At 31.4% G+C, this 12,520-nt stretch overlaps 1 protein-coding gene across 7 annotated transcripts in view; it reads left to right on the plus strand.

Annotated features, from left to right (window-relative positions):
* DENND1B (DENN domain containing 1B) overlaps positions 1–12,520 on the plus strand; it is a 259,555-nt gene that overhangs the window by 204,618 nt on the left and 42,417 nt on the right. For 5 of the 7 annotated variants that reach the window (XM_049112036.1, XM_049112038.1, XM_049112037.1 and 2 more), the window contains 2 exons: positions 5,199–5,247; positions 6,286–6,376. In XM_049112036.1, coding sequence (XP_048967993.1) covers positions 5,199–5,247; positions 6,286–6,376 — 140 coding nt within the window. The remainder of the gene's footprint in view (positions 1–5,198; positions 5,248–6,285; positions 6,377–12,520) is intronic. The other 2 variants (XM_025429719.3, XM_049112039.1) reach the window with 1 other exon arrangement.

A 12,520-nucleotide genomic window follows, 5' to 3' on the forward strand; every position in this document is an offset into this window, starting at 1 on the left:
CATGAAGGGTTTTTTCGTTACTGAATTATAATTGACATACAGTATTGTATTAGTTTCAGGTATACAGCAAGATAGAGATTCGATAGTTTTATACATTATGAAATGATTATCACCATGGGTCTAGTCACCACCTGTCACTATCTGAAGTTATTAAAATATTATTGACTTTATTCCCTATGCTGTAGTTTATATCCTTGTGACTTACTTATTTGATGACTGGAAGTTTGTACTTAATCTCCTTCACCTATTTCACCCATGCTCCTGCCACCTTTCCCTCTGGCAACTGGTGGTTTGTTCTCTGTATGTATAAGTCTGTTTCTGTTTTGTTTTGTTTGTTCTTTTTTTTTTTTTTTAAGATTCCACATGTAAGTGAAATCCTACAATACTTGTCTTTCTCTACCTAACTTATTTCACTTAGCATAATACCCTCTATGTCTATTTACATTTTGGCAAATGGCCAGATTTCATTTTATATATATATATATATATACACACACACACACACACACACACACACACACACACACACACATAGATTCTTTATCCATTCAATTATCCATGGACACAGGTCACTGTCCTATCTTGGCTATTGTGAGCAATGCTGCAATGAACATAGGGGTATATATATCTTTCTGAATTAGTGTTTTAATTTTTTTGGATAAATACCCAAAAGTAAAATTGCTGGATACTATGGTAGTTCTATTGTTAATTTTTTGAAGGAGCCTCCATACTGTTAGTAGCTGCACCAATTTACATTCCCACCAACAGTACATGTTGCCAACATCTTTGCCAACACTTACTTTTTGTTTTTTTGATAATAGCTATTTTGACAGTTTTGAGATGTAATCTTATTTTAATTTGCATTTCTCTGTTGATTCATAATGTTGAACATCTTTCCATATGCCTATCATTCATCTGTATGTCTTCTTTGGAAAAATGTCTGTTCAGGTCCTCTGCCCATTTTTTAATTGGGTTTTTGTTTTGTTTTGTTTTGAGTTGTATGAGATCTTTATATAATTTGGATATCGACCCTTCAACTGCTACATCATTTGCAAGTATCTTCTCCCATTCAGTAGTTGTATTTTTTCATGTTGTTGATGGTTTCCTTCACTATGCTGGAGCTTCTTAGTTTGATATAGTCTCATTTGTTAATTTTTTTCAATAATTTATTGAAAAAACCCTTTTTAGCTTATTTTTTTTAATGTTTTATTTAGTTGAGAGAGAGAGAGGCAGAGACACAGGCAGAGGGAGAAGCAGACTCCATGCAGGGAGCCCAACGTGGGACTCCATCCTAGGTCTCCAGGATCACACCCCAGGCTGCAGGCAGTACTAAACCGCTGCGCCACCAGGGCTGCCCCCCTCATTTGTTAATTTTTGCTTTTGTTGCCTTTGTCTGAGGAGACACACAGGTATCTCAAAAAAACAAGGAAAGTCTCAAATAGTCTAAGTTTAAACGAACAAAGTTAGTAGAAGGAAAGAAATAATAAAGATCAGAGAGGAAATAAACGAAAATAGACACTTAAAAAAGAATAGAAAAGATCAATGAAACTAAGACCTAGTTCTTTGAAAAGATAAATCAGTAAGCCTTTATTTAGTTAGACTCCTCAAGAAAAAAGAAAGTTCACAAAGGCTTGAATTTTTCTTTTATTCATTTCTGTATTTTAGGCATCTAGAAAAGTTCCTGGCATACAGTAAACATTCAATTAGATATTTATCAAATGATTGAATTAATTAATTCTTTGGCCTGGTGGTCATGAAGTTTAAAAGACCTGGTTTTGTTGCAGATTATTTAATGACTATCGGTTGATATATCCTGGAGGATAGTGTTATTCCATTAATGTTGTTTTAAGTTATTAGTTCTAATAATAAATCACACCAAATGGGATTTTTATGCTCTGCAAAGTGCTTTCTGGTCATTATCCCATGGTACTGGAATTTAGTAATCTTACAGTTTCAGTTACCTAATACTTGAAATGGAATAAAAATAACAGTTTATTTCTATTCCTTCATATATTTAATTCTTTTGGTTTAGCTCTAAACTGACCTACCTTATTCCCATTTGTTATAGCAGTTTGTGTTTATATACAGCTACTAACTGAATGCCTTGCATTTAGCAGGTGTCTATAAATATCTTTTGACTTAATTTATTGTAACACTTTAGTGTAGTTTTCACTAACCTGTCAAGGTTTACTGAGCATTTATAAAAAGGGAATATTTAAATTAGACTACTTATTTTTTTTAGCCCAAAGCATTATATAAAAAGGAAATTTTAAAGATCTGTCATAAATTCATATATTTTAAAAGTAATTTTTACTGTATTTAAATTTTTCTTTAAATTGCTAAAGATTGCTGTCTCATTAAAAATGTATTTTTCTCTAGCTCTCAAACCTTTATTAGATTAGTTATCTTATATTTGTGCCAAGAAGAATTTCTAACAAGAGATAAATTTTGAGCTATGTTAATTTTTCCTCCAGGCTGAAAAAGGAATTGGGGAGGATGGATGTGTTTATTGTGTTGTTCCGGTGCTTCTGCTGCTTTGCTTCAGGAACAAGCACAAAAAACAGCACTCCGTCTTTCCGCTTCTACAGCACAACAAAGAACTGTACCACTAACCCTCTTTCTCCAAATCTCTTTTTAAAAAGTCAAAATCTTTAAAAATCATATAAGCATCTTAAAATTTAATTATTGTCATCCTCAGACTTTTGATGGATTGATTGCAATTACGTATTTACATAAACTATGTCTGTCTACACAACTGAAGGCATTTAGGACATTGATTAATAGCATAATTTGTTTTGTATTTTTGGATTAAATGCCAGAAGTGCACTGGTGAAGAATTAAAGAACTGTGAGAAACATACAATTTATCTCTTAAAGGAAAGATACATAGTCTCCTGGGCCATTTATTTAAGTTTACTCTGTGAATCTGAATCTGATCAGAACATATTCTTTATATTTTCTGGTGAAGAAGCATACTACTAGGTCTATTCTTCACATTTTATTGTATTTTTAAAATATTTATATTGAATTGCATTTGAAAATTGATGATGAATGTTTATTTAACAGTATTGCTTACTGAAGTCCATTTAAAATGATAGTTTCTTTAAATGGACTCAGTTTCCTATTAAGGTGGTTATTTGGAGATAAAAATGCTTTGAAAAGCCTTAGCAATAATAGTATCAAAAAGAGTAGCAGGAAATAGCTTTACTGCTTAAAAATATTTCTCATCACCTGTCACGCTATTTTAAGATTGTGTCATAAGGGTCAAAAAAATTCAATTCTTGAAATAATTGGTGATTTGGAGGGAATAATATTAATGATCTTGATAACTATATATCTTTTTTAAATTTTATTTATTTGAGAGAGAGAGCACATGAGCACAAGAACAGGGGGGAGGGGGAAGAGGCAGAGGGAGAGGAAGAAGCAAGCTCCCTGCTGATTAGGGAGCCCCACACGGAACTCTGTCCCAAGACCCTGGGATCATGACCTGAGCAGAAGGCAGACAGTTAACCTACTGAGCCACCCAGGCACCCATATATATATATATATATATATATATATATATCCTTATTTGAATGAATTTTATCTATTTCTAATTTACGATAAAATTATGGAATCCATGCCATGGAATTAGGTCTATGAATTTTTTTGAAATTTCCAATTATGTTATTTGTTATTTGGTGTGATTACATAGCATGTTTAGATCTAGGTTTTAATTTTCACTTTTGGAACGAAAAGCAAAATATTAAGATTCATGTAAAAAGCATCATCTTAATGCCAACTCTTAAATTCCTTTAAATATTTGCTATACTTGGAACCTAATGTTATGTTTTATCTGTAGCACTTTCATTGTTAATAACAGTGTTACTTGTCATTACTTGTAATTCCAAATTAATACTTCCAAAACTTACATCTTCTGATTACCTAAAGATACATGTTTACTAAATTATGTGGTAACTATTAATCAAGAGACAGGTTACAGCCCATTATAAAGTCATAGCTTTTCCAACAGATAATATTTTTAGTTCAAAATTATTTCTATGCAAAATAGCTAAAAATACTCTTATCCTTTTTACTTACTATGAGATCCTCCAGAATTACAAAGTAGGGTGACCACGAACCAACTCCACTTGAAGAAAAAGAAAAAAGATGTTACTGGTTACTGAATGAAAACTAGAAAAAGGAATTTAGAGAACTGTTACGTTAAGCATATTTTTCTCCGTTAATGCCACTTCTCAGCTTATCCCTGGGTATCTATATTTGTGTGTATGTATATTGAATATGTGTGTGTGTGCATAAAATCCATCTTTTATTTTAAGAGCAAACATTTTCATTAAGTATGTATGTAGATAAATGTCTGATTGTCACTGACAGGGTTGTTTGCAAAGTCAGTGATAGCACATAGCATTTTACCAAGTGATTAATTTTTATTGGCTCAATTCACTAGTTCAGTAACACAAAGTAGTTACTCATGCTCAAAAATGCATAATCAGTAAATAGTTTGGGGATTTATCTCTTTTTGGACGTTGAACTATTCCACTCAAACTAAAATGGATGGATTATTTCTAGTAAACATAAAAATGAAAGCCTTTTAAAAAGTCTTGTAGTCTTAATCTTTTAAAGCAAATTAAGTCCTTTAAAAGGATGTCTTAGTTTGCTTCATTTGTCAGTAATGTATTACTTTGAACTTATCATTTTGCTTCACCTTATTTTTTCAAAATGATACTTAGTCCATCAACTTAGATCACTTCAGTTTGATTTATAATGCTGTGTTGAAAATCTAAGAAAGTCAAATTTTGCAAGCATTTTAAACCACTTTGTTTTCAAATTAACCATTTATCATATGTAGCAAAGATGCCAACATTGTGTTTTACTACTTTTATCTCAATACAATGAAATGAATAATTCCATATATACCTTTCACATTGTTTCAGTATACTTCAGTCTTTCAGCAAGCATTCATTTCAAACTATATGTTAGGCATTTGCCAGGTATTAAAGATACACACATGAGAAAGACAGTGATCCTGCACTCGGGAAACTCATAAATGGATAAAGATCAAAAAGGTGGTGGTGGTAGTGGGAAAAGGTGGACTTTAGTATTTAACATTTATGCTATGCCTGCAATCTAGGTACTTCATATTGTTTCAATTAAACCTCACAAAACACCATAAGATATTTATTATTTTTCCCATTTTATAGAAGGAGAAACAGACTCAGTCAGCAAGTTGCCCAAGATCATAAAGCTAGTAAGTGGCAGAGATGTGATACAAACGTCTCATTCTCCAAACTCCTATTCATATTTGTTTATATTACTGGCAACTTTTTGAATTCCAAGCATAATGAAGATATAAAACTGGGTAATCTATAGTGCCTACCCTCAAAAATTTTAATTTTCATGAGAGCAACTCATACTTTTTTTAAAAAAAGCTATGAGTGTACATCCTTTTAGACTATGTTTAAACCCATTTTGGGTCAAAATTATTCTATGATAATATAGAGGTAGTTAAACCACAGTTTGAACAGAACTCTGTTGACTTCATTTGTTTCTTTCTTAATTTGGTCTGTAAGAAATTTTTGTCTCAAAGTTTTATAACTGATACAACTTACTACCATTAAATAATTGCTAAATTGCTGCCTGAGGAATATTGTATTGCTCTATAGAATTCCTCCCAATTAGTTTTGTTCATTTAAATAGAAAACTTTTTTAAAGAACTAGGGCAGATTGAGAAGTATTTAAAAGTCAAGCTACTTTATTTTAATTTGGCTAAATTTAAATTCTCCAGGGTAAAAAAATTGCAGCCAGGATTAATTCCAGCATAAAAACAAACATTTTGTATTAATCTCTAAATCTTCAAGTCTACATTTCAGACATCATAAAGTCTTTCTTTATGTTACCCTTGTCTTCTTATGCAAGGGAACTTAAAGATACTTCACCTTCGTTATGAATGGAGAAACCTCAAAACATTTATAATATTTTTATGATTCAAGAGATACAAATTTCAGATGCTGCAGATAAATAAAATAGAAAGTAACCAAGTGCCAGTAAATGTACATTCTTTATCTTGTTCATGAAGTTAGAATCTGTGCCATACATTTCTGATTTAACTACAGAGCTGTTATTTTACTGAGCTCTTGCTATTTTAATTTTTTGTCATGTACCTATATATGTGTGTACACACATATATGTGTGATTTATATTTATATGAATATCTGATACTAATATTTTTTATAAGTAAAATTCATTTTATGAATGAAAATTAACATATGACACTTTTTAATTTCAGTTTATTGATGGTCGACTGGCAAAACTAAATGCAGGAAGAGGTTTCTCTGATATATTTGAAGAGGAAATCACTTCAGGTGGCTTTTGTGGAGGTAAAGACTAGTTCTAGTATGATTATCCATTTTCTGAGTAATAATTGTCTTGATTTTTGCACTTGTATCTATCTGATATACTCTACTATTTTCTCTAATGTCTTAGGTATATTTTTTCATCTTATGAGAGCTATGGTATTATTATTCAAGGTGTTAAGATGGTCTCATGAATTGCTACTTGTTTACTTGGATAATCTCTTAATATTAGTAGAAATAAATATCACAGAAATGCAGTTAGCTTATATCTTCCTGTCTTGCATCCTGACTAGTATTCTCTGCTAAAAAAAAAAAAAAAAACCACAGTGATGGCTACTACTAAGTAAGAATTACAGAACTGAGATTATAATTGAAATATTAGATTGTAATATTATCTAAAAAATTGAATACCACAAGTGCTTTTTTACATTTTAAGTAAGTGTATTGTTATAGAAGTCTTTACCTTTTTTTTGCTTTGCAGAACACTGCAGCATGAGGAAAAGACTTTTCAGTTTACCATCCCATGTGCTTACACTTGTCACTGTAAAAAGTGCTCACTAAATAAATGGAAGGCGTCGTATTATTTTGTATGTGTGAAACATAAGCTAGGTGATATCTCATTTTTATTTAATATAATGCACTTTAATATAATTAAACAATTGCAATGTTTGATATGTAAGATTTCAAACAATGTTACAATTATCTAGGCAGTTAATGACTTATGAACTGGTACTTTGTACATGATTGCTCTGGTATATAGTCCTGACTCTAGCAGAGAATTTTGCTGGAGTCCTTGAAATGTCACATTGATTTATTCAGCTGGTATTTGTGCTAAGTGTTTACCTATATACTAGGCACTGTTCCAGATACGGGGTGGACTAAACAAACAAAAATCTCTGATGTTCATTCTCACCATGTATAATAGTAATTTTTTCTCTTTATTTATAGGTTTAATTTTGGGGAAAATGTCTTTGGGATATGTGTGAATAAATAGTTACTAGAATTGAGAAATAAAACATGAAAAAACAAAGAGTAATAAGTACTCATCTACAGATTTCCCCAAATTTAATTTTATTCCTAAATAAGATATATTTTTGTACCATAGAAATACAAAAACCATTTAGATAATTTGTTCATTAAAAGAGGTACAAAGGAACTGAGCATTTATGGATCTTCATCTGACATAAGTATAGCATTTCATTGAAAGCATTTAGCTTTGGGAAAAACTTTAGTTTACTTGACTCAGCAAGTAAGCCAAGTGTGCAGTCAGTCATTCAGCTCCTTGCTTTCCTCAACTCATGGGTAAAAATTTAGCTTCAATGGAATTTTTGTGTTAAAATAAGGCTTTTCTGCTTTTCAACTCAGACAAGCAAAATATTGTCAGCTCATGGACAAATTGCTTGAGGCATCTATTCAGTATTTATATAACTGCTGTCTCATTATTTTTATGACCCGTGGGGCTAGTATCTTATAAGGAATTGAAGATGACATCTTGTGACAGTAATGGGGTAGAACTATGATCGTTTTGTATAGTTAAATTCTGTAGTCTTAACCATTAGTCCAGATACCTCTGTACTAGAATAGAGAATAGATGGGCTTTTCCAGTGGGAAAGCGGTTGCTAAAATTGTTCATTAAAGGCCTTATGGTTTAAAAAGGATAAAAAATTGATCGCCAGTTGGCATCTGACTTAGAGACTGCTACATTTTCAGTTCAACTTCATGCCAAGCACTTTGTTGTCCTTTCTAAAAATGAAAAAGATTTTGAACACCTATCTTAATTTGGTGGTGGCGGGGGCAGTACTGACTCAAAAGGAAAGCATAGTTCAACAAGTACTAATTTCAGTGTGTACAGCAAGAAAGTATATTAAAAATTATGCCTGGTTAGCAAGTGTTATTTTTTAATTATTTTAGTTTATTATTTTAGAGATACATAGAGATTATTCTCAGAAGAAAGGAAAGCACAATTTGTTCAGGTTTTAAATAAAAATATGAATGATCTAGTAAAAAGTAGTAATGTTCTTATAAATGAGGAGATATATAGATAAAAGAACATTATACATTTGTCACTTAACCTACATTTGTAAGAAAGAATATGTCTATATCATGATATGAAACTGTTTTTCAAAGAAGCAAACTATTTTAACTGTTGTTTCTCTCATAGTGATAATAACTATACTTGTTCCTACTTATTAACATGTGGCAGGATCTCTTAGAAGAGCTCTACCAATTTTATCTCATTTAATCCTCACAGCACCTATGGGGTATTTTGATTATCCATCCCCAGCTTTATGAGGGCACTTACCTCAACAGCTTCCTCAAGGTCACATAGCTACTGGGGCTAGAGTCTAAGCTCGACATGTATCTGCCTGGCTTCAAAGCTCTTGCTTTAATAACGATAATATATTGCTTTCTTATGATAAGAAATCTTAATTGGAAGACATTCAGTAAACAAGAGCACTACCCAAACTTTCTCTACTCTGATTGGATAAAAGTAAAATTCCCATCCCTTGATTATCTGTTGAAGATTTTGTACACATAAAGCCCTAAGAAGGATCACTATAAGAGAAATCAACATTTGCTAAAGCTGAGGAAAAAATTATGTTCCTTGAAACAAAAATTATTAGGATGTTTCAGAGAAGCATTTAGTTTCTCCCCTTTCTGTGTCGTTACAGTGGCAGTTTGTATGCGGTATTTGCTGCCAGTATACACAATTATGATAAAATGAATGTGAGCATCATAGAATTTTATAATGATTGTGGCTCCGATAAAAATATACAGGGCAGGACAGTCATACATAGAAAATCTAGATCCAGATTGAATCTAGAACTATGGTTACAGACTGTAGATGCGTACAGATTTCCAAAAACCATTTTCTGTCCTGTGAATCCCTGCAGTCAGGGCTGTTAAAGAAATCTCTGTTACTCCTGATTTTTTTCATGAGACCCTTGTAGAATATTCAATCTTAACAGGGAAGTAATACCAGGAAGTGTGTAAAGTGAAGAATATCCAGAGGTTGAAAGGTAATAAAAGTGGACATGAGTAGAACAAATGATGCAATTAGGTAAACACACGTATTGGTCTATGAAAAAGCAGCTAAGGAATATTGAGTAGTTAAGAACATGGGTGGGGTTTTTTTGCATATTATTTTTTCACTTAAAATAAGACTAGTTTTTAAAATCCAATTCCAATTATCTAAATTTTAAAAAGGAGAAACATTTTCAGATTGATTTTATGTAGAAGCATATAGTTATTCTTCATTAGCATTTGTTTCTTCAGTGATTTCCTCATATAATCTGATCAATCTTTTATTTATTGTACTGACCAAAGCACCAAGGGAATTTGAAGAGGTAGTAGGTAGTCATCTGCTTTAGCGGCATTTTTCTGTCTTCACTGAACCATTTAGGTAAATTTATGTTTTTTGAGAAGTAACTCCAAATCACTGGAATTTAAACAAATACATTTGAAGAAGAAATCTTTACACAAGTGAGAAACAAAGATAATTTTGTCCTTGAGTGTGAGAAAATCACTCGTATGTTTAATGAGAACAATGTTAGGAATTTCCTCAATAATGGTTATTTCCATAATCCAGTTACTTTGGTGGAAGAACTCAGACATTTTTTTTGGCATTCAGATCCATTTTTAAGAAGAAAAACAGCCTTAAATTTTTTTTTAAGAATAATGTGCTTGTCTCATAAATTTTGTGGAAATAGAAGCTTTCAATATGAAAAGCACTAAATTTAGAGATACAAATATCTTTTAAAAATTTCTTTAACAAGAATCTACCTAAATTGTACCACATGTTTCCCTATCATCTCAAGCAGTTTATTTAGGGACTTCCTGTTTTCCCCTCTGCATATAATTCTGGATTATTATTGCTCATTCTGCCAACTGTTTCTTCTCAAGGTATCTGCTTTCTAATGAAATTAGTGTGAAGTGGTACAGAGGAAATCTCTGTTTTATCATATTTTATTAAGCAATCTTAAGAGGTAGAATTTCAGAGTTGAAGGACTACTGAACCAAGAATTCAAATACCTAGATTCTTTTTCTTTCTCAATTGCTATCTTTGCAACCTTGGGCAAATAATGTACCACCTCAGAACCTTTGGCATGTTACTGACAATAATGACTTACATTTTTGGTGTAACTGTAATGTTCCAGGTATTGTACTAAGTAACATTGTAGCAGCCAGGTTAAAGACCTAGTCCCAAATTGCATAGTTTACAAGGATACAGTGGACTTGAACTCTCAGATCCATTGTACTCCAAAACCTACTTGCTCCCTCATTGAACTGTGCTACCTCGCTTTGCCTATCTTAAGAGTGTAAAAACACAACTTAAATAAAGTAATGTAGGTAGGTAGAAAACATTTTGTGACCTCTGAAGAGCCTCATAGGAGCCATTTTTGTTCCTCACAACTTGAAATAAGACACTGAACTTTCTAAAACTGCTCTGATGTTTTATGATACTTATTTTCTTTGTAGTTTAGAGACTTAAAAAAGTATTTTCTGGATTGACAGTGTTCTAACTAGTTATATAGAAGTTAATGTTTCTCTTTCTACTTTCTTCATTTCATTTTGGAAAAAGGGTGAAAATAAAGCACTTTCCAAATTACTATAAATAGTAAGCAAGTCTTAAATGTGTGATTTTTAATAGAGAAGTTAGTAAGTATATGAACTGATGAGAACTTTTAATAGAGAAATAAAAGTATATGAACAGTCTAGATAAAGATACACTGTTTATTTTTTTGTATTTAATAAACTCTCCTTGGAAATAAGTTGATTAGAATAAGTTTAATTTTTTTGTCATTCTACAAAGGAAATATGATTTAAAAAATTGTTCAGGGCAAATACCACCTGAAACTCATCGTTTTTAAACACTGCAAAGCTTATTTATGGAGACTTTTACATAGATACATTTTGCTATAATCATTTCATAAAATTAGAAAAAAATATCATTTTTGCCCATGTATTTTCTTCTAGAAAAGTGAAGTGCAGTGCTGAGTAGTAGTAAGAGATGTTTTTCACAATGGGGATTGTTTCTTGATTTTCTTTTTTTAATTAGAGAAAGATTTTTAATTACAGGAGTAATTTCAGACTGGGACACATTTTGCATGATGTTGATTAGGAATGCAAAGAAAACAGCTGGAAGTCAATTCTTGGGCTGGGTTCATTCTGCTTCTATTGTAATAACAGCAAGGTAATGAATTTTTTTAAAAGAACACAACTACATACAAGTAGAGAACATATATGGTGACAGATGTTAACAAGATTTATGTGGTGATCATTTTGCAATATATAGAAGTATCGAATAATTATGCTCTATATTTGAAACTAATATAATGTAATATGTCAACTACTTCAATTAAAAAAAGAACAGATCATAATCTGTTTTAGGGATTACCTGTACTGGAAAGTCTCTCAGTAGCCATCAGGATTTTGTTTTTTTAAGCATTTAAACCAAGAAGGTAAAAGAAATCAAGTTGATACAAAACATTACTTGAGACTGTGTATTGGTTTTTTGCCTTCTGAAATAATTTTATTGATTAAATTACCATATTTGGAGCCAAATATGATTACTAGGTTTATTAGAACTGGTTTTAAGGAGTGCACTTGTGATGAGCACTGGGTGTTGTATGGAAGTGTTGAATCACTGTATTGTACACCTGAAAGTAATATTACACTGTATGTTAACTAACTGGAACTTGAATAAAAACTTAAAAAAAAGAACTTTGTCAGTATTTGAACTTTCTAATAACCATCATATTCTGTAGACTATAACTTTCATTTGCTTCATATTTCCTTGGGTAGTATCTTTCAAACTTGGATTTATGACTAGAGAATATCTTAAGAACCATGACTGTGATTTAATTGCATTATAGTAAAATTTGCTATCAATTAATGTTAATAATAAAAAGACATAGAATAATTGCTTTTTGTCTTCAAGTTTCTTTGCAATTTTTAAATTCCCTTCTAGTTTTTTCTTTCCCTTTGCACCTGCAGTGTTATTTTTAAATGAACCCAGTTGCATAAAAGAGGCAAACTTTTACAAGACAACATAGACATAAAACATTGAAAATTTATTATAAAAGACATAGGAATCTTGGATTTCAAAAAAGGGGATATATTTTCCCACTCTGAATGTGATATTAAAATGAAAGAAGATATGTTGCC

Source organism: Canis lupus, chromosome 7 (assembly GCF_003254725.2).
Source record: "Canis lupus dingo isolate Sandy chromosome 7, ASM325472v2, whole genome shotgun sequence".
NCBI classification, from domain to species: domain Eukaryota; kingdom Metazoa; phylum Chordata; class Mammalia; order Carnivora; family Canidae; genus Canis; species Canis lupus.